The sequence below is a fragment of the Thermobia domestica genome, chromosome 10 (assembly GCF_964235325.1).
Source record: "Thermobia domestica chromosome 10, izTheDome1.hap1.1, whole genome shotgun sequence".
NCBI lineage: Eukaryota > Metazoa > Arthropoda > Insecta > Zygentoma > Lepismatidae > Thermobia > Thermobia domestica.
The window spans coordinates 185,216,242-185,239,659 of NC_137463.1; the positions used below are offsets into that span (position 1 = coordinate 185,216,242).

General features: G+C 30.5%; 1 protein-coding gene across 1 annotated transcript in view; it reads right to left on the minus strand.

Moving 5' to 3' along the window:
* Positions 1-2,234: 2,234 nt before the first annotated feature.
* Positions 2,235-23,418, minus strand: part of LOC145662881 (multiple PDZ domain protein-like) — a 692,199-nt gene continuing 671,015 nt past the window's right edge. The window contains exons 7-10 of the mRNA XM_081728844.1: positions 22,724-22,914; positions 19,596-20,218; positions 16,156-16,308; positions 2,235-4,895 (exon numbers count right to left, since the gene is read on the minus strand). Coding sequence (XP_081584970.1) covers positions 4,761-4,895; positions 16,156-16,308; positions 19,596-20,218; positions 22,724-22,914 — 1,102 coding nt within the window. The 3' untranslated portion in view covers positions 2,235-4,760. The remainder of the gene's footprint in view (positions 4,896-16,155; positions 16,309-19,595; positions 20,219-22,723; positions 22,915-23,418) is intronic.

Consider the following 23,418-nt stretch of genomic DNA (forward strand, 5'->3'; position numbering starts at 1 on the left):
GCCAATAAGTGGTGCTAGCGTCAACGACAATCGATTAACTATCATCTGAAAAGAATCGACGTAACTATTTGATGGATTGGTAAATCTTCTCTGATTTTTTTTTTTTTTTTTTTTTTTTAATCTGCGACGTTAGCACATAATGCAATTCGCATCTCCAAACGAGGACCCGAAAGGTATACAATTACATATATTTTTCGCTTTATTTTGACTTGTAGAACAATGTTCTTTAGTCCGTGAGCGCCATGTTTAGAACACCCGATATATAGAATTACTTTTGGTTACAAAAACATTCCGATTTGAACAGTTTCTCGACTTCATTTATCTCCAACGTGATTTTATGGGACTAAACTTGACTAAACTTTAAAGTAACTAACTTATTTACTACCAGATAAAAGTACTTAATTTATTTACTACAGTAGTTCACATTTATAAAAGAAACTACAAGTATGATTTCAATTTTAATATTTTTTATTACTCTGGTTTGTTTTTTACATTCTTTACTTCACAGATTTGGTAGCTTAGCAGTTACTAAGTAAACTAACAGACATTTTTTTCTTTAATATATATATATTTTTCTCTTGTACTCCTGTCTACAAAAGACCAAACACATACACACTTAAATAGCATCGAAAATAATTAGATTTAAAATGAAAAAATATCCAGAAATATTTTTTCTGCTATTTTTTTTACTTAAATATTCTATAGGTTGTTTACACATTACTTTAATATCGCTCCACTATCTGGAGCTTTATTTTCCAAAAATAATTTTAGCACTTTCAAAATAAATCAAATTTCAGCAGCATCTGTGGATACAAGATTCTCATTATAATTACAAGACACTAAGATTTTTATAAGGATGGAAATGACGAAGAAGAGACATTCTTTCATATATATATTATATATTACCTCACCTGTCTATACGTTAGGATTAAACTCATACCATGTATTTAAAAAAATATAATTCTATATTTATCAATTTACGGTGATTGATCATAAACTTTTTTCTCACCATTTAGCTGAAATGCTACAATATATTTTAACTGTATCATATTTTGATATCAATAAGCATCATAGGAAGACAAGCTGTTGAGGCAAGATTAAAGTCACTCAAGATGGAAATTCGCGCAGAAAATACAATAAAAAAATACTTCTCTAGTGATTGTTTCATTCGTCAATAGGCACAAAGACAGAAAAATTTATAAGAAAGTAGATCTACAATCTGCAACACTACAGCGAATGACAAGAGTAACGACATGGAACGTGAGAACTAATCAGCTATCAGATAATTCAGCAGCAAGTGGTCTCTACAGACACGTGGGAAGCACAGAAAGTTGGGTTCACTATAAACATGTTTATGTCTGTAATAAATAAAAATACAACATAAATAAGATACTCAAGTCATGCATTAACTATGGTATAATATTTCGGAGTGATATCATACCTATTGAATATAAAATTATTTTTATTCAAAATTATTGGTGCAAAGTGTTAGAATTATTAGAATTAGAACCGCGGTACTATAGTCGGTAAGGCATCTATCTGCCAATTGGGCGGCTTCGATCTCTGGTGGGGGTGGGAAAATTTTCCCGTTCTAATACAATTATGAGGTTTAGTTAATCTGTTTAAAGTGGATACGTTGGAAAGTTAAAGGGAATGCAGCATAGTGTTAACTACAACACCTTAATGAGTGCTTAAGTCAAGAAAGCGTGGAGCCTTTACTTTCACACACAGTAACTTGGGCCTTTATGGCCTGTCCCGAGAATGGAGAGTTTACCTTTATATTATTAGAATGATTATTGGTTAATTGGTTCTTAATGCATTGTTTTTCAATTTAAGTAATTTTTATATAATATTAGAAAAATCAAAACATCATTTAGTAGTAACTACCTCAATTACTAGAAGGAAAATCTTGTTGTTTCAGAAAATAAATAATTAGAATAAATAAATAAATAAATGTTTTATGCCCAAATTCCTATGAGTACACATACAGCAGAGTATAGCAGACTTGTTCATGTGAATTAGACTGAATATCTACATGAGTCGTCCGTCCATTTCCAAAATGACTCTTGTCCATTTATAGAAAATCATAGAAAACCGAGAAAAACTATAGGTAGGATGCGATTTTTTAGAACTGGAAATATCTAAGGATGTTCAGGTTTTACACATGAACACACTGATGTATTTCCAGTTCTACAAAACATGCAGCTCACACATTTCTTTAAAGCTTTCTGGGATTTTCTGTAAATGAACAAAAGCCGTTTTGGAAATAAACGACTCATATTATAGTTTACATAAAATATGGATTTAGAATATAAGCATAATTATTCATATGTAAATAAATAATGATTCATCCAAAACTAATGTTCTAGAGTTTTATTCAGAGATTATAAATTGAAACTTTGAGTCTATTATTATTATTATTATTATTATTATTATTATTATTATTATTATTATTATTATTATTATTATTATTATTATTATTATTATTATTGAGATATTTTAGTTGTCAGTATGTTGAATAAACAATTTGAGAAAGAAAAGCTTGGGTATGTTACATATATATATAACTATCAAATGAGGAATGTGTGAATGAGTGAACATTTTGATCTATATAATAAAATGCGCATTTGAAGTAGATCTGATAGCTTATCGGAATGTTTCTTCTATGTTCTAATGCACACTGTAAGTAATAATTGAGCTTTGATTGTAGATTAGAAAACATACCCAAGTTCTAACATGAATGCCATTGTCTGTTAACAGTGATTGGCAATTTTCAATTATAGTCCTCTATTGGTTTAGGACAGCAAGTAGATAGCTCAAATTACTCTGAATACGAGAATATAAAGCAAATCATGTGTACGAGTACAAGGATGATAATAAATATGTTAGAAATTATCTTTGATAGTAAACAGCAGCGAATTCTCTTATCGTCTATCTTGCATCCCATACCTAATAATTAGGGAAATTTTACAAGCAGAGGTAGATGGCCATGTTCGATTTTCCTTTTTATTTTTATTAAATAAGAACGCTATTTGGGGTCACCAAGCACTAACTTAATTATATCATCAGTAACTATAGCGAGTAACTGATGTTAATGTTTTAAAATGTTTTTACAATGACTCTGTCGTTCTGTAAATACAATTGCCTCTTTTGTACTTCCCAATGATGCTTGTTATCAGGCATGTTTAATAGAAATCCATTTAGGATTGTTCAATTATTTAATGCAGTCTTAACTAACTGTGTTATTCTTATTCAAAGGATTTCATAACAGAAAGTGTAACAAAGTTTTGTTCAAGTTTTTTCTATTTTAGAAAAATACAGTTCTCTCACGATTATACAGTGATATCTAAAAAATTTTTCTGTATAGGGCAGTTCTTACATTTACCGAAAAAAAAAATCAATTAATAATAACACATAACAACAATCCATTTTAAGCATGGATAAATATTGTGTATTTTCTGAATTGATAATTTTTGAATAAAATTTAAATCACAATACACTAAGCATGATAAAGGAAGAATGCCCATGTTACACAATTTAGAAGCGTATTTGCACACAAATTTTTTGTTCTAGGAAAATAAATAATTCCATGTCGAATATTAATAGAAAACTATATATCTTCCACAGAAAGCTATATATTTCAACTTGAACAGTGAATATGGCTATTGTGACTTCACCCGTAAAAGAAAACAATCAATCAATATGAACATCTTCTGCAATAATTACCAAAACCAAACACTAAAATGAACGTAAAAAGATTGGTAAAATCTCATTGCACTACAAAATTATACACAAAGGCATTTTACAACAAATTCAAAGTGCCGATTCGATACTTTGCTTTGGTTTTGAGTTCATCTTAGCTTGATCTTTCGCAAATTATATTTCAAAGAAAACAATAAAGTCTGCACTTTGTACCTTAAAAGATACGACTTCGCTAAGGCAGAAATAAATGTAGAAGGATTTTCTATTAGACATGTCTTATTTGATTATCATTTCTTTTTTCCTACAAGGAATAAATGAAATTTTGATTGTTCTAATGGGATTTGTATTTTAACAACTAACTCTTAAACTACAATTGTCTCGAATCCCAGAGTGAAAATGCTACAACAATAATTATAATATTTTTATTTAAAAGTAAATTTCTATTTTACCAACAAAATATTACGTTTCCATATTGGGAGAAATTGAAAACATATATCCTTTGGTGATGACAATCACAATTACAAGTAACAACTTCTAGACTATAGCAAAACCAACTGAGCAAACAAAAATAGTATAAAGAACTAATTATCAGCTAAAAAGGTTCGTACAACATGTTGATTTTCTGTTTTTTATAAAGGAAATAATGTTACTGTTTCTTTTTTTTAAGAAAAAGGTTGTTTTCACTTTGTTTTTTCTTCTTTTGGCACAGCTCAACAAAACGCATTAAAGGCTCTTTAAAATCCCACCCTATTTAGACTAGGGAAGGCATCTAACACAGCTAAATTCAGCTCTGTACCTTGCGAACGATAAACAAATTAAACTAATAAGCGTAAAGCTTCTTTCTCTTTTTTTAAATATCCTTAAAGATTTATCAACAGGAAATAAATAATGAACACTGTACCCTGTAAAACTACTAAGCATTATATCACAATTACTTCTGATTTTCTTTTGATCACAGTATTGTGAAAAATAATCGACTTTTATATATATATATATATTAACAATTTTATTGTTATTGATTTTATTGTTACATGACACTCATAAGCAATTACCAATCATCAAGGAAACTGTACTTTTGGAATTGATGTTGAATTACTTCTACGCAATACTGTTATGGCAATTGTTCCTCTAATCTTCCGCAGTAGATCAATAATTTCGCTCGTATTCATTGTCTCCACGCTTTCCTCATTTACCTGCAAAGAAATATTATGTTTAAGAAGTATGAATAAATGGCGACTTTCTAAGTAATTGTGTATAGTGAATGATCTGAAATCTAAAATAAATATAAATATATATTAATAAGACTCTCATAAAACTTCAGATTACACCATACATGAATATGTTCATTTAAGAACATTATAGCAGTTAATTCTAATTCGCAACTCTGAACGGACGGTCTTATTCAAAGACACTTGAGTGCTCATCTTGCTTTGAGAATCTCTATACTCATATCCGTGGAAGAATTCGAATGAAACAAAATCTTTCTTTCGAATCTTTGTTGTAAACCTCATTATGAATATGTTTGTGAGTAGTAGTAGTAGTAGTAGTAGTAAAAAAAAAAAAAAAAACAAACTTTTAAAAGAAAGTGGGTGACCATTTTGAACGAAGGGTATATGCAATTAAATGGTTCAATAAATTATATAACAATATGAGTATGGACTAGAAGGATATTTCGTATTTCTCTTACAAATATTTATTTCCTAAGTGATTTTAATTAGCGCATATGTTTCTTTTTCTTGTTTGTTTTCCTAATTTGCCGCTTCGCACAGAAAAAAGAAACAGCGTTTAGATTTGTTCCTTTCTCACAGTCCAAATACAAATAAGAAATATTAATAAACGGAGGAAACAACCGGTTTAAACTTATTTTACATACCAAATCCTCTGTAGGTGCGAATTCAATAACACAAAGAGCGAAAAAGTGATTGACTGGAACGAAACTCGAACCCGCGATTTCCAGCATACCATGCCGATGAACTAACCATTACGCAACCAAGTCCACTTCCCAGGATAACCGAACAACTTCCCACTCCTTTAGTGAGTGCACTCCACTCAGACCACATGTCTTGTACCACAGCCTAACTGCTGTAGTTGTTAACGCATGGGCACGATATGCCGCAGATATCGGGTTCGAGTCCCAGTCCAGTCAATCACTTTTTCGCTCTTTGTATGTTACAAATAAGGAATGTTTCGGAGAGGTAGAGTAAAAATCATCCGTATCAGCCTGAAACATCAATAGCTACTATCATGCAACAGGCCGTGTGTTGACACTCAGTTGAGGTTTAGTCACCATGTTGACATGTTCTTTTACCTGTAGGCAATCTCTTGTCATTGCTGCTTTATGAAATATTTTCCAAAAAAAGACAAATTATTACACAAACTAGTATTAGTGTTAAAGATTTTAGTTGAACATTCCTTGTTAACTGTAAGAACAATTATTTATTTTAATTCACTTCTACAACAATAAAATAATGAAAGGTGAAGTATATTGTAAAAGACTCCCAGTCCAATATCTAGCTTTGATGTTGCAAATTCGTGTTATAACATAGCACCAAATCGTTTAATAACAATACATAAAAGATATCAAAAACCAAGAAATGGTAGTTATTATTCAGTCAACTTAATTGACAAGTCCGAAGATGACGGCAAAGTCGAAAAATCAAATAGCCGATAACAAATACTAATAGCAGAAAATAATGATCGACATTTATTAAATTAATTTCAATTAATTGGTTCACTGAAATTTCAGAATGTTTAGGGGCTATACTACCCATGAACACACTCTAGCTGCATGGATCTGACTTATAGAGTAAAACGTGCATCAAGGTGTCCGAAAAACTTACTATTGGATAGAATATTTACTATCATTATATATTTCTTTGAACAACTCGACATAAAGCCATTAAATTTTGGATAAAGAGATTTCTTGCTTCAGAAAATAGGAATATATTATTCAGTTGAAAACATTCAATGCCACAAACCCAGAAGAAGGTGTTTTGTTGTTGTTGTTGTTGTTGTTTTTTGTTTGTTTGTTTGTTTATTTGTTTTTTTGTTTTGTTTTGTAAGACCAAAGAAGTAGATAAATTTAAACTATTTATTTCTGAACTATTGGACACAAAGACACGAAATTTTCACTATTTCTTTTTAATAGAGAATACAAATATTTCATTCAGTTATTGGAATTTTGGGCATTCCTCTAATAAGGAAATTTAACTATTACTGTATACTATTTCTACACCAAAGAAAGAAAATAAATTTCATATATGAATACCCTTTAATACACAAAATTCGAATATCTCATTGAGGTGCATAAATTTTGAAAAATACTTAGAAAGATTAAACAAAGGAAACTTTACTATTATCGTATGTTTCTTTTCAAGTGCTGGACATAAATAACTTGAATGTAATTGGGTAAATAATTTGGATAAAATTCGATATATACATAAATAAGCTGCATCCAGCTGGATACAGACATAAATATTTTCTATGTGACTGGATATAAATATAAATAATTTGGATATAACTGGATATGAACATAAATAACTTGGATATAACTGGGTATAGACGTAAATAACTAGAATGTAACTGGATATAGACATAAATAATTTGGATGTAACTAGATATAGACATAACTGGATATAGATATAAATGACTTGGATGTTAACTGGGTATAAACATAAATAATTTAGATGTAACTGGATATAGACATAAATAACTTGGATATAACTGGATATAGACATAAATAACTAGGATACAACTTAACATAGGGTCGTCTTCATAAACTAGTATCATGTACCAAATTTCACATAAGTAAATCCCCACGCTAAGCGGGTTTGCATATCCAGGCTCCTAACTATGAAAATATTTACGATCACTTCAACCCCAATCATTTCACAGATTCAACCTGTTGTATAAAAGTTATTAGGACATAAAATTGAATGTAATTTATACGAAAAACCCTTTTATGCATTGCAAGATCTGTAACGTCCAAATATTCACCACAAACTTATAGTTGTATCGACATAAACAAAACAAAAAAGTGTGGAGCAGGAAACCACTTTACAACACAAAAGTCAAAAGAGGTCACTGAAGACATACGAACTGGTCGAGCGGTTTGGGTGACTAGTCTGTCAATCAGAAGTTTATGTGTTCAAACCCTGTAGAAAATATTAGTTTTGTTTTTTTTTTTTTTTCTTAAAAGTGTGTTCCTATTTTCATCAGAGGACTGAGAACATTTCTTTGAATAAATCTTTGGAAACTACTTTTCTCTCAAATTCGATTAGAAGCGAACATTATATGAATTGCAAATCTAACATCCACAGCTGAGAACAAAATATTAAGTATGTTCAATATGTCATTATTATCCTTTGATTTGTAGTAAAAAACTAATTATAAGCATTGACAATTTCAGAAGATTCTCCCCCGGTAATGGTCAAGATATGAATGAGAAAAAACTGATAAAACATTATTAGTCCATTTGAGCATGATCGAAGATAACTTATGGCCACGAAGGGGAAATTTATGTCTACAGGATCTCAAATTCTCCGACAGGTCATGCCCTGAAATCTTCACTGTTTGAAAGGTATCCTTAACAAATAGAATATTATATTTATTTCTCCTTCTACGTTTTGAAATGGAAAAATCATAATTTTAAATAGAATTATAATACGATAAGCATAAAGATTTATACAACTAATGAAGTAAATATCCTTGTGTAAGTTATCGATTTCTATTCGGATTAAAACTCGAATATTCGTTTGCATCACATTTTAAAGTAAATCCTCTCTATATATAGTTCCTACTGGAAAGCATGTTTAACTCCAATTACTTAATCAATATTTTTAATAATATATTTTTATTGTAATACTCTTACTATTCAATGTTGTATGCACTTAATTTCCCAAAGCAAAACCTCACAAATGTATAATTGACTAGTAAATATTATCAAATAAATTATCATTTAGTTTACGTAAACATTGCATCGCCTGATTTGAAACTTCGTATTTTAAATAATAATAATAATAATAATAATAATAATAATAATAATAATAATAATAGTAATAATAATAATAATAATAATAATAATAATAATAATAATAGTAGTAGTAGTAGTAGTAGTAGTAGTAATAAAATCATAGCCATATCTTTATCAGAATTTCAGGCTTAGTCAATAAATGAATTCAACATAGTCTCTATTCGAAGCTCTATTTAATCGAATCAGATAGAAATACGAAGAGGAACTTCGAGAACAGGTAAAAAAATGTTACTTTGGTGGGTTTGAAAGTAACTTTTAAGAGGTTTTTTTTTTTTTTTTTTTTTTTTTTTTTTTTTTTTTTTTTTTTTTTTTTTACAATTACAGACAAATGCCTTGGACACTATTTTCTTTTCTTTAAGTTAACTGATTCACCGAACGTATCTGACATATGAGTAACTTGTCTCTATTTTCTACTCGGTTATACACGTTTTACAATCTTTTCCATTAACCTTGAACGACAAGAACACGAACACAAAAACATCCACGTAGGTATGACAGTTAAAATTCCTGACTTCCCCCACGGGGAATCGAACCCGGAACCACATACACCTGAGGCACACGTGCTAGCCACTAGACCAGCGGGAAGAACAAATAAAATGTATTTTGTAGTGTCTGAAGTTTATAGCTATTTCACCCTGTTGTAGTATGTCTATTGATTTTTTAATGTTTACCGTATTCGTTACTTTGAGGAATGATATATATTATTGATATAGGTTTTATTACATATTCGGCCATAAATATTATATAAATTATCAGAATTATTCATGATCTTCCATGGAAATTCACTGGTGCATGCGCAGTAGAAACAGAAGAACACAATTTTCTGATGTTGGTCAGAACGCAAATTTCTAACAGGCTGTCTGAATTCCTTGGTGGAAAGCAGTAGTTCCCAACCTAGGGACCTGCAGCTTCCTCCTGAGTAAGCATGAAGAGCGAGTAAGGTGGCGAAAGCTACTGGCATAAAAGAATTGTGCAATAAGTAAATAAAGCACTACTTATTATGACTTTCAAATTCAGCTTGACAATTTTATAATTGCCGTTTTACAAAAACATCATATTGCACTAGGAGGGTATGCAAAAGTTTTGCTGGAAATAAATATAAATTCCTGGGATGATGATGATGATGATGATGATTATTATTATTATTATTATTATTATTATTATTATTATTATTATTATTATTATTATTATTATTATTATTATTATTATTATTATTATTATTATTATTGGTCTCCTACTTCTTGGCCAAGATGTGAAATATTCACTACCTTCTTCATACCGCTAAATCAATTTCTTCACTGTTTTCTCGTCACAGCTCATACCCCTAGCTATCTGAATGGCAATTTGTCTAATTGTTGCTCGACCTATGATTTTCCCTCGCATAGTAACAGATAGTTTTCTACAGCTTTTAGAGCGAGGTATTTTGACAACCTGTAGAAATTTGCATTGTGATTCGTATTAGCAATGACAGTAAAGTGGATATTTCTGTTCCTACTGTGCATCATCAGTATCATTATATCAGAAGTATTCCGCCATTACCAGCGGGTCACTTACCGCAGCTGAGAAGCTGCCATGCTCCACGATCTTCTGTTAACCTCTCCATCTTCACATACGATTTTTCTGTTTTGATATCGCCAATAGCCTAATTCTGTTTCTATATAGTCTAATTCGTCCTCTCCCTCTCTTCCCTGCCACCATACCCCTCAAAATACTATTTCCTCCATCCTAAAGGCTCTTTTCGCCATTTCTATCCTTGCTTTTATTTCACGTTCGCATGTCAAATCATCACTAGTAATAGTACTCAGATATCGAAAACTAATCACTTGTTGTTTTTTCCCGCTCCTACTTCTATATTTCACACCGATCGCTTCGTTTCAATCACCATGGATTTTGTCTTTCTAACATTTATTTTCATCCCATATTCTTCACAAGCCTTTCTCAAGTTTTCTACATCTTATTAATTTTCTTTTTAGATTCTACAACAACAACCATATCAACCCCAAACCGTATACACCTCACCATTCTATCTTCTACGGAAATTCCATCTTCATTATGTAGACTCGTTTTCGTTATCTCTTCTAAATAGTTATTAAATAAAATATAATCGGCGGAATATAGCCCTATAATCTCTGTTGAACTCATCTTCCAATTACACTGTCTGTCTACTGCGCATGCACCAGTGAATTTCCATGGAAGATCATGAATAATTCTGATAATTTATATAATATTTATGGCCGAATATGTAATAAAACCTATATCAATAATATATATCATTCCTCAAAGTAACGAATACGGTAAACATTAAAAAATCAATAAACATACTACAACAGGGTGAAATAGCTATAAACTTCAGACACTACAAAATACATTTTATTTGCTCTTCCCGCTGGTCTAGTGGCTAGCACGTGTGCCTCAGGTGTATGTGGTCCCGGGTTCGATTCCCCGTGGGGGAGGTTATGAGTATTAACTGTCATACCTATGTGGATGTTTTTGTGTTCGTGTTCTTGTCGTTCAAGGTTAATGGAAAAGATTGTAAAACGTGTATAACCGAGTAGAATATAGAGACAAGTTACTCATATGTCAGATACGTTCGGTGAATCAGTTAACTTAAAGAAAAGAAAAAAGTGTCCAAGGCATTTGTCTGCAATTTGCAAAAAAAAAAAAAAAAAACTAACTCTTAAAAGTTACATCCAAACCCACCAAAGTAACATTTTTATTTTATCTGTTCTCGAAGTTCCTCTTCGTATTTCTATCTGATTCGATTAAATAGAGCTTCGAATAGAGACTATGTTGAATTCATTTATTGACTAAGCCTGAAATTCTGATAAAGATATGGCTATGATTTTATTACTACTACTACTACTACTACTACTACTATTATTATTATTATTATTATTATTATTATTATTATTATTATTATTATTATTATTATTATTATTATTATTATTATTATTATTATTATTATTATTATTATTTAAAATACGAAGTTTCAAATCAGGCGATGCAATGTTTACGTAAACTAAATGATAATTTATTTGATAATATTTACTAGTCAATTATACATTTGTGAGGTTTTGCTTTGGGAAATTAAGTGCATACAACATTGAATAGTAAGAGTATTACAATAAAAATATATTATTAAAAATATTGATTAAGTAATTGGAGTTAAACATGCTTTCCAGTAGGAACTATATATAGAGAGGATTTACTTTAAAGTGTGATGCAAACGAATATTCGAGTTTTAATCCGAATAGAAATCGATAACTTACACAAGGATATTTACTTCATTAGTTGTATAAATCTTTATGCTTATCGTATTATAATTCTATTTAAAATTATGATTTTTCCATTTCAAAACGTAGAAGGAGAAATAAATATAATATTCTATTTGTTAAGGAAACCTTTCAAACAATGATAATTTCAGGTCATGACCCGTCGGAGAATTTGAGACCCTGTCGACATAAATTTCCCCTTCGTGGCCATAAGTTATTTTCGATCATGCTCAAAGTAGACTAATAATGTTTTATCAGTTTTTTCTCATTCATATCTTGACCATTACCGGGGAGAATCTTCTGAAATCGTCAATGCTTATAATTACTTTTTAATTACAAATCAAATGATAATAATGACATATTGAACATACTTAATATTTTGTTCTCAGCTGTGGATTTTAGATTAGCAATTCATATAATGTTCGCTTCTAATCGAATTTGAGAGAAAAGTAATTTCCAAAGATTTATTCAAAGAAATGTTCTCAGTCCTCTGATGAAAATAGGAACACACTTTTAAGAAAAAAAAAAAAAACAAAACTAATATTTTCTACAGGGTTTGAACACATAAACTTCTGATTGACAGACTAGTCACCCAAACCGCTCGACCAGTTCGTATGTCTTCAGTGACCTCTTTTGACTTTTGTGTTGTAAAGTGGTTTCCTGCTCCACACTTTTTTGTTTTGTTTATGTCGATACAACTATAAGTTTGTGGTGAATATTTGGACGTTACAGATCTTGCAATGCATAAAAGGGTTTTTCGTATAAATTACATTCAATTTTATGTCCTAATAACTTTTATACAACAGGTTGAATCTGTGAAATGATTGGGGTTGAAGTGATCGTAAATATTTTCATAGTTAGGAGCCTGGATATGCAAACCCGCTCAGCGTGGGGATTTACTTCTGTGAAATTTGGTACATACATATACGTATATCATTCATTTGTATGACTTTTCGAAATTCTTCCCAGAAAAAAAGAAAATTTTAACTATTATTACGTTTTATTTATTTTCCTGAATCGTTGAATACAAACACACGAAACTTGGCAAATGGACCCTTTTAATACATGAATATGAACATCTTGTTCAACTGCAAGATTTCGAAAGGTGGACATAAAGTCACAAAATTTGGCATAAAAATTCATCTTTTATTTAGGAAATTATACTCCAAAGAATTAGAAAAGCGGGCATGTTCAGTATGGTGGGCGCAGGAAAACGGTGATGCGTTTTGAACCGTTCGACTAAGTTACGACTTTGATGTGGAGGAACTTCGAAATTTCAGGAAATTAAAACTCACGGCAACAAATTTTCTAAGCCATAAGACATATGTTTTGTGCGTTTCAAATATTATTTTATTCATTTTATATGTAACTAGTGAAGAACACTCATCTCAGGTAGTATTTATATATATAAACATTATTCCCTCATCACATTCGAACTTCCGTCACTCTGTTGAAGAGACATTCAACCTTGAAAGTTAAGTGTAAATATCTCATACATAGGGTCATTAATTCAAACCAGAATCTTAACTGAACTCTTAGAGACTTCAAACAAAAATACAATACATTAAATACCCTATTCAGACCAAAAGTAGTATTTTTTTTATTTTTATTTATTTATTTATTTATTTATTTTTAGATACAGATTCACGATGCACGGGAAAAGAGAAGCATTTGTTTCAAACGTTTTACTTTTCTGATATTCTTTCCTTGCAATTAAAACGATATTAAAATTTTGCTCAAAAAATCAGAGTTAAGGATGGTGTAAAGGGCCAAGTTTTGCCAATAGATGTCACTACAATCTTCGTATCTTTCACATGTATTTTTTACCTTTCACGAAAATTTACAATTTCTCTTACAAATTTCAATCTAGAGACTTCAAATTTTTAGAGAAGGAACTTCATAACCTATGGAAGGCAACAATCCGTGCCGTTTTTTATCTAGAATTTTCTTCATTGTTGAAACAGCTACATTATTAAAAGTTTGGATATCTATTTCAACAATCAAGCCATTTCAACAAAGAAGAAAATTCTAAATAAAATATCGGCACGGATTGTTGCCTTCCATAGGTTATGAAGTTCCTTCTCTAAAAATTTGAAGTCTCTAGATTGAAATTTGTAAGAGAAATCGGGAATTTTCGTGAAAGATATAAAATACATGAGACAGATACGGCGACTGTAGTGACATCTATCGGTAAAACTTGTCACTTTAAACTAACCTTAAACACAGAACACTACTCGTCCACGTGTTCTAAAATTAAGGAAAGTTAGTTTGAAACTAAATACTTTTGACAACTAAGGTCAGAATATTATCAATGATGAAATTGGCAACGTCCACAACAGAACGAAAGTGGTATATTCAGGTCACAAGTAATATCTTCTAAAATGAAACGTAGTAACTTTAAATTCAAACACGAAGTGTAGGCAAGAAAATGAGAAAATTTTGCTTCAAACATTATTTTTTTATCTACAATTCCTCCTTTGCTACTAAAATAACGATAAATATAAATTTATAGACCGATATACGTATAATCAGTCCTTTCAAAAGAGTAGAATGTCTTAATTAAATTTGTCCCATATGGTTTGATATGTCCTAGTTTCTTTCGAGATTCTATTTTATATAAGCCGTGGTAACAGCCAGGTACGAGTTACTGGCCTCATCCTGTTATACGTAAGATACTTAGCTTTCAAGACTGAATGTCTTAGCAAAGACAAAGAATAATAAAGAAAGGTATTCCGTCAATAGTCATTAAATCACTGTCAGCCATATTGTATTTTATTATATTGTATTAATATGTTATTGCGGACTTTAGAAGGCATAGATGTTAGGAGAATTCGTAAGACCATTGGAAAGATGGGATAAACGCAACCTCTGTAGAGGTCAAAGATCTGTAGAAACTTTTGGAGTGAAGAGTTGGCATGGTGTTAGTGAGTTTGGAATATACGTGTTTCATGGAGTCCATTCTAGACAGACAGATAAGATGGTAAAAAAAAGTGGATAGGGAAGGGATCTACTGTGTAAAAAGTGTACGAAATATTTCAGTGTACATGGGTCCAGATTACAAATATGTCATTCATCAATGAAATAAAAAGGAATGGAAATGTGTATAAAGAAAGAAAGAAGAAATTTGAAAAAGAAAGGAAGAAAGAAGAAATTTGAAAAAGGACAAGAGAAGAAATGATTATGAAATAAAAAGTAATGGAAATGCGTATAAAGAAGGAGAGGAGAAGAAATGATCATGGAGAAAAGGAAAAGAAAATTGAGAAAAGAAAGAAAGAAGAAATTTGAAAAAGAAAGAAAAGGAAAGGAGATGAAATGATCATGAAGAAGAAGGGAAAGAGAATTGAAAAAAGAAAGGGGAAGAAATGATCATGAAGAAGAAGGAAAAGAGAATTTAAAAAGAAAGAAAGAAAGAGAGAGAGAAAAGGGGAGGAGAAAGGAATGGGGAAGGAAGGTACGTCATTCTTTTTCTTTCTTTCTTTAAGAAAAAAGAAAGAAAGAAAGAAAAAAGATTAGAGAGAGAGAGAGAGATTCTTTTATCTTTTTCTTCTGACTTCTTCTTTCTTTTCACTCATTAAAAAAAAGAAAGGAAATATATAGTTTTTCAACTTCAAATGTAAATTTCATCTAAACTCATATAAAAATAAATAAAATACACAAACATTTAGATTCACGCTAATGATCTTTCTAAACTAAAAGAAGTGTTTGCTAATAGAAAGTAATCGTGAACATTTTATTGACAGAGCATATGTGATGTTTATTTCTGTATTTACTTACTGAACACACAATTTTCAATTTTTATGTAACTACTAATAATAAAGGTTCATCTTGCACTAGCTTTATTTTTAAGCGTAACAAGAAACTAATATATTTTTATGAAAATTATATTAGGATTTCCGCGAAGAAGTTTTCACTTTTATTTTCAAGAAAATGTGTACGTGTATGTAATTTTAATACATAATTAAGGAAAATAGTAGAACTCAAATTTTACAGTAATAATAATAATAATCATTATCATATAAAGAAGGATGAAATTACACTTGCTTTTTCGATACTCCACCTTGGACCTTGCTTATAATATGTAATAATAAATAAACCAATAAACAGACGAAGATTTAGTATTTTGAGAATCAAATATGTCAATGCACTAACCATAAGCACTTGGTCCCCGGCTTGTAACCTTCCATCTTTCGCAGCCACACTATCTGCATACACAGCACTGATGAAAGTGTGGCTATTCCCATCTCCCTGAAGACTAAACCCAAGACGACTGTTCCATCCCTTTGTAAGTTCCACAGTGATTACCTGTTAAAGGAAATAATCTCATAAGAAGTCACTTCGTCACAAGCATCGCTCTAAAATAATCAATTATTCAGTGGTTAGTTATTTTAGAGATACCAATCCTTCCGCTATTCCATTCAAGAAGATTATAATATGCTACTTTCAAAAATATTGGAATAAAATTATTTATTTCAAAATGAATTTAAGACTTTAGATTATTTTCATGGAGACTCGAATGAATAGAATTTCCTAATTTAGAACTTAGGAAGTGTAGACATTGAAACCTGCCATCTTAGAGATATTTTATATGAAAAGATCCCTAGAACACATCCTTATTTTGTATTTAATTGTTTAGTCTATATTTTATTTTTATGAACAATTACTTTATTTTTAATTTTAGTTCAGAAAAAGTACACCAATGATTAATAATAAGGGGCTTGTGAATCTCAAAACAAAAATTCTTTTCTTCGGTAGTTTATCTTTCCTGAATACGGAATATAACGTTCAAATATGTAGAATGTCTGCATTTAACACTTTCGATCCTAGGAGTATTTAAATTAACAAAGCTCTATGTCCTGGAGAAAATAAGGGTTATTTTAAAAAATCATATCTTTGTGAGTTTTTAATCTACCTTCAGAAACCTTCAGAAACGGTTGAAACCTTCAGAAATAAAAGAAAAAGTACCAATCTACTAGAAGATGCCGGTTTCCGTACAAGACATATATGCATAATCATTGCAAACGGTAACTTTATTTGTTGCAAAGTAACAACGCTTGAGTGTTATGAATGATAATGGTACACTTTCTTCAGTTTCCTTTCTACAATGATTGAAAGGCATTCTTGGATCAGGTTTACCAGTAGATAATTCACAAAGCATTAAAAATTACTTTCTCAAATAAAAGATCATACAAAATTCATTTTTGGTTGGTATGTTAAATTTTAAATGGTCGCGTCGTTCCCGAATGACAGTTGGATTTAACATAAGTTTACAGCCTGTCGTTCCGGAACTACAGTAGGATTGAAAGATTAATCAAAAATGTACATATAATGTAACCTATAATTTCGTTTAGTTTTACTCAGTAACAGATGGTATTTGTTTCCCGTTTTAACTTCCTCTAAAGATGATTGATGTAGGATTAAATGCCATTAAATCTAAGATTTATATTGGACAGATAGAAATTCAATTGATACAATCTCCAGAACTCAGAGAAAAGAGTGGAACTAGAGGAAACAAGGTGTTGCGATTATCTCTACTCTTTAATTTTGATTTTCTCAGAAATTTGACAGAACATTTATACACAGTATACAAATTTACAGTTAATTATTTGTCTGTCATCACCAATTATTAAATCCTACTGTTATTTAAACTTTACATAGAGAAACAATTATACCATTTTTCAGGCCATATCCTGAAAGCTTCAACCGGTAAACAAGCAAAATATAATGTTGGGGTAATCGCACTGAAGCTTGACGTGACAAGTTTGTATTAATTTCATTTTTCGAGTATACTTAATTCACGTTTGGTTCAAGCCAATAAACAATACAAATTTTCTGCAAACTTTTAATGTAATATATCAAATGTACCGCAAGCTTGAATCAAACTTAGTTTGCTATGTGACATGTATTTGAGCTTGATGAACAAGCAAACTAATTTGATAAAAATATTATTTTATATCGTAATTGTAACTTTTATGAAAAGGCTGTCACCCAATATTGTGTTTTTCATGTAATTAAATGCACGGAACTCCAGAACCTGAATCTGAAAACGTTATTAGATACTGCACACAGCAGTTTACACCTGGATTGATTTATATATGTAAACGAGCCATCCGTTTAACTTTCATGGACCATTCTTGTCCTACTTACAAACATTATCAACAGAAAAAAGGTACGCCGTAATAAATTTACTTCTTGATACAATGTATAATAATAATAAATAAATCTGAGAAAGAGAGACAAGAGTACAATGCCATATAAAAATAATTTTCAACTTAAGCCATTTAAAATGTTTACTTAATCATCAAAGGTCTTAAACGAAGACAAAGTTTTGAATTAACAAATACCACAGCACTTCTCTGAATCTAAAAGACAGAACTTATTTCTATGTATTTCTGATCACAGTGTTTGCAATTAAATACGAAAAATTAGATATTATTCAAAATATCGGAAGAATTATTCAAAAACAGAAATAAACTACAGAATGTCGAGATTTTTAAAACTCTTCTTATTATTATACCTACATATTCGTTTCAGATTAGGAATCATGATATTAACGAAAAATGCAGATCTAAAGATTTGATTTGATTTTTCTTTTAAATAGTTGTAATTCACATAAAGTTTCATCTTTCAAATATCATAAATGCATATATCGTTATCATAAATGTAAAACTGGTCTACTTGCATATGTTGTTAGAAATACATCACAATATTTTCATCAATTCATCACAATTAATTTTACCGGGTAGATTAAATAAAAACGAAAATAAATAAATAAATAAATTAGAAAGAGAAGCTTCCGTTTCCACTAAACCATCGTCAAAGTACATTCTTGGAGGATTAACAACAAACTACTAAGAAAACTGAAGAGCAGACAATTATATATGTCACATCAATTGTTAAGAAACAAACAAATATGGTGGAGGTCTATAGTCTGTAAAATTTACGAAGTTTCTCTCCCCTCTTTCTTATTGCAAACTGAAAATAATTAATGGTTCCAGATTTTATATAACGTTTATGAATTTTAATTATATTTCATTTTATAAAATTCTTGGCAGGTCACTGTGGCCCATGGGCAGTATGAAGCGAAAGGCTCCATATTTTCATAATCTCGGCACGCAGGAAAGATCGTGCATAGAGCATCACGCTCCTACCGCCTGTAGCCTCAGGTTATACAGGTATAAATTTAACAGACGCTGGAACACCTAAGTCAGATCTGGACAACAATTAAACGTGAAACGAAACTAGGTTATCCAGTTGATAAGTAGAAGTCTTGTCAACTATACCGCAGAAGCTCTAATTATGTCATTTTCTACTATTATGGCTCTACGTGGAATTTGGCATTGTAGGCTGTACGAGAGAAAATAACTTAAAAAGGAATTTGTGAATTTCACTAATGGAAACATTGTTATTTTACGAGAAAGTAGTTACCCAGGAAATCACTCTTCTACCAAAGCTTACTCATATATTAACGTTTTCTCTGACTGATAATTCTTAGTAGCTTTGGATAACATGAACTGCTGGTATAAAGGAATGGATATCCCTGAATTAGGCTCTAAATTTCTTGTTCGTTACACAAAATTTGTTAGACTCACCTGTCCTTCGTCTTCAATATCTGGCTTAAAGCTGTCTTCGTGTTGACTAGCGATCGAATCTTCAGTTAGCGTGTGATCTTCTTCGTCTGGGGTGAAAACTACACCTTTCCATTTTAAAAGACCCTGAGTACCATCCTTCTGACTGAAGAGTTTAGTTGGAATGTCCTGATCAGACGAAGTGATTGGAGAGGCCACTTCTAACGGAGCATTTTGATTGTTATGCGTCAAGTTCGCTGACTGATACGCAGGGTTATGGTAACTAAAATTTGTAGGAGGCATACTACTTGGCTCTGATAAAAGACTATTGTCTTTGCAATCAGTTGTATCACTGCTGTGGCACTGACTTAAACTATGAGGCGTTTCTTCTTCCACTTCGCTTACAGAGGATGAGTTCATGAACAGGTACTTTTGTCTTCTGGACCCAGTACCATCTAAATTAAGGAATGTTGGTCGTTTAGGCTTGCCGTCGCTGTCCGGTGACTCGCATATAGGTGATATGATTCTTTCTTCCTTATCAGTGCCGCTAAAACTTAGCTCCATGCTTGATTGCTTCCGTAATGATTCCTTTGATATGTTATTAGAAGCACCAAAATGATTGACTTTACTAAGTGGGCCACCAAATCCTGAAAGAAGATCATGCCTGTTAATACCTAGTAATCAAACATCACAGAAGGAATTTAGGTTCTGATTATTTCAATTTATAGGAATTCAACAATATGATATTTCGCAGACTTCAAACTAATAATTACGTAATTATAATTGTATGCATCGCATACACATACCTTCAATTTCCAGCTATCTCAACTTCCAGCTTTACGCAAATATGACAAAAAGTATTTGTTTGCTTGCTTGTCTATTATTTTGTATAAGAAATAATAAAAATATTAACAATAACTCATATTCCCTTCAGTAAATAGATGAAAACAAAAGCAGGAATAGATGAAGGCAAAATCATTACAGGAAGATAAATTCTAATATTGGTCTTATAAGTGCCATACTACCCATTCATCGGGTAGTGACCATTCATAAAAATGTGCGTTTCTTGACCAATTTCCTCGTAAAATATTTTCAGAATGGATAGATCCTGTCCTTTAAGTTAGGAGTACTATTCTGTTACACAGAAAAAAGAAAAAGAAAAAAGAGAAAAAGGAATAAGCGTATTCGGGAAACAAAGTTTAGCTCTTCAAGTATATCTTGCTTACCACTATCACCATGTAAAGCATTTTCAATATTCAGTGTTCAAGGAAATACACTTCTGAATAAATAAAAGGATTTCTCAGTTTTCTTGTTCACATAAATTACGTCATGAATTTACAGTAACTGTACTTTTTTTTTATAAAATTATACTTTTAAATTATTTTTTTTAAAAAGTACGGAATACAGTGCAAGTTATGTTAAAGCAAGTGTGCAACTAATTTTAAATAATTAATTATTGCAAAAAGAAAGCCGCTTCTAGTTCTTTCATACTTTTCTCGAATCAAATATTCCACACAGTTAAATTAATTATCTTTGAAACGAATTCTTTCAAACATGAATGAGCTAAACCTTCCTCTTCTGTAACAGGAAATAAGTACTATGTACTCTCACATAGTGTTGAAAAGCAGGAAAGTGTGATTTAACATCAACAAGTGACATTAAAATGGAATCGAAGTGGAGGAGTACGTGCGCTAAAGCATACATCTATTGGCCGACTTTACATAAAGTATACAGAAACGTTTCAAAATAATATTTAGATTACCTAATAGCATGTTTAATTTGCTTTTGGATTATCCGTACTACTTTCTAAAATGCCAAAAAAATACTGATCTCTTATAAAGAAGTCTTATGTATTTAAAAGGTGATTTTACTGATGTTCATGCAATACGATATTCATAAAAGTATTTTAACATCATATTTCATGACATGTGATGATAATACCACTTCTAATTTGCCAGATAGTAAAACAATACCACATTTGAAAAATTACATACCGTTGAGACAAATAATGTTAAATATGATTCACTATGCGGAAATATGAACGTATTTTGTCTTTGATGTATAAATTGAAGATATGAACACTAACAAAATCAGAAATGTAGAACCTACAGATTGCTTAGCAAAGAATGGAGAGATAATGCTACGAACGGTACGCAAAGATGGACAAAAGAATCAGAAAGACAGAAATGACGGAGATTGTGAAAATAGGCACGGCACTTCCGAAAAGACATTTTGATCAGTGGACGAAAATAATTCTTGATTTGATGCTAAAGACAAGAATAAACCTATCGTTGTCAATTTCATAAATTGGCGATAAATGCATGAAGTAACACATCACTTTTATAAAGTACAAAACAGACAGCAATAATAATAGTAGAAGTACGCAAGTTACAAACCATAATACATAAATGACTAAACATTTTGTATAAGTACGATTAGGTATGCATACAATAAACTAACACACAATTTAATAAAATTATATTCGAAAAGCGAATTACATATTACCTTGAAGAAAATTTCATTGAATAATATTTACTTTTTAAATCATTAAAAGGTGAATTAATCATAGAATTTATTTGTTTTGATGAAACGACTTCATTAATTGATTGCAATTCTCATATCTTTATTATCATTTAAGAGAACGAGAAGGCTTGATATATGAATGTTACAAATTCAGCTTGTTATATTTAACTTCAGTATTTACTACTCATTATAAATAAATATGAAGTCCATGTGTATTTTTTTTAATGAATAGTTTAATACATTACCACAACTTACAAGTCAATGAAACTCTGCTAATAGACTAAGCGCGTGGTATTATGGCCTATCAGCACCAGGGAGAAAATTCTTAAAGTTTTGTTAAAATGTAAAATTATGTTATTATTATTATTATTATTATTATTATTATTATTATTATTATTATTATTATTATTATTATTATTATTATTATTATTATTATTATTATTAAGAATAAATAACATAAGGAAATTTTGTTGAGCTAGGAACGTTGATTTTCTTGTACCTACCATTGGCATAGAATGGTAGCTGTGTATTTTGCGTTATATGTGTTATGCCTATATACGCATAACACCTGTTATTTATCAAGATTTTCAAGTAAAAAGGTTCTAAAGAGTTTCATAGCCTATACTTACTATCTTCTGTGACCGTGTGAATATCAGGACTAGGGGTTTTGGTGAGACGCCTCCTTCTCGGAGAGGAAGTTGGTGACGACACTTGTCCGTCTGATAATCGACGAACTTTACTACCTAGAGACATTCCACCAGACTCAGACGGAGAATTCTTCTTCACAGCCAAATCGGTTAACATATCCATTGCTTCTTTTCTGGGAAATAAGAAAAAGAGTTTTTGGTAACATATAAAACGGACCATTGATAATAAAGTTCTTGAAGTACACAGTATTTCTTAAGCTAATTCGCAGTTACGTAATAAATTTCTAAAATTACAACTGTTAGCATATATAAATAAATGTCTGCAACTTTGACATTTATTGCAGTATGCACTGACATACATAATATTTTATTTCTGCTTAAAGAATATATATGTATTTACAAAATAACTTTAATATATTATTATTATTATTATTATTATTATTATTATTATTATTATTATTATTATTATTATTATTATTATTATTATTATTATTATTAAGTATTCTGCCTGTTAGCAGGTCCTGGAACTAATAAGGGTTATTATAATTATTATTATTATTTTAGGTTTGGGCCTGGAAATGTTTTTACCGCGTTTCTCGATCTTCAGCTTTCTCTTTTAATTCCCAATATTTTCTTCTATTTTTCAAATCATTGATCAGTTGTGTTCTTCTTATTCC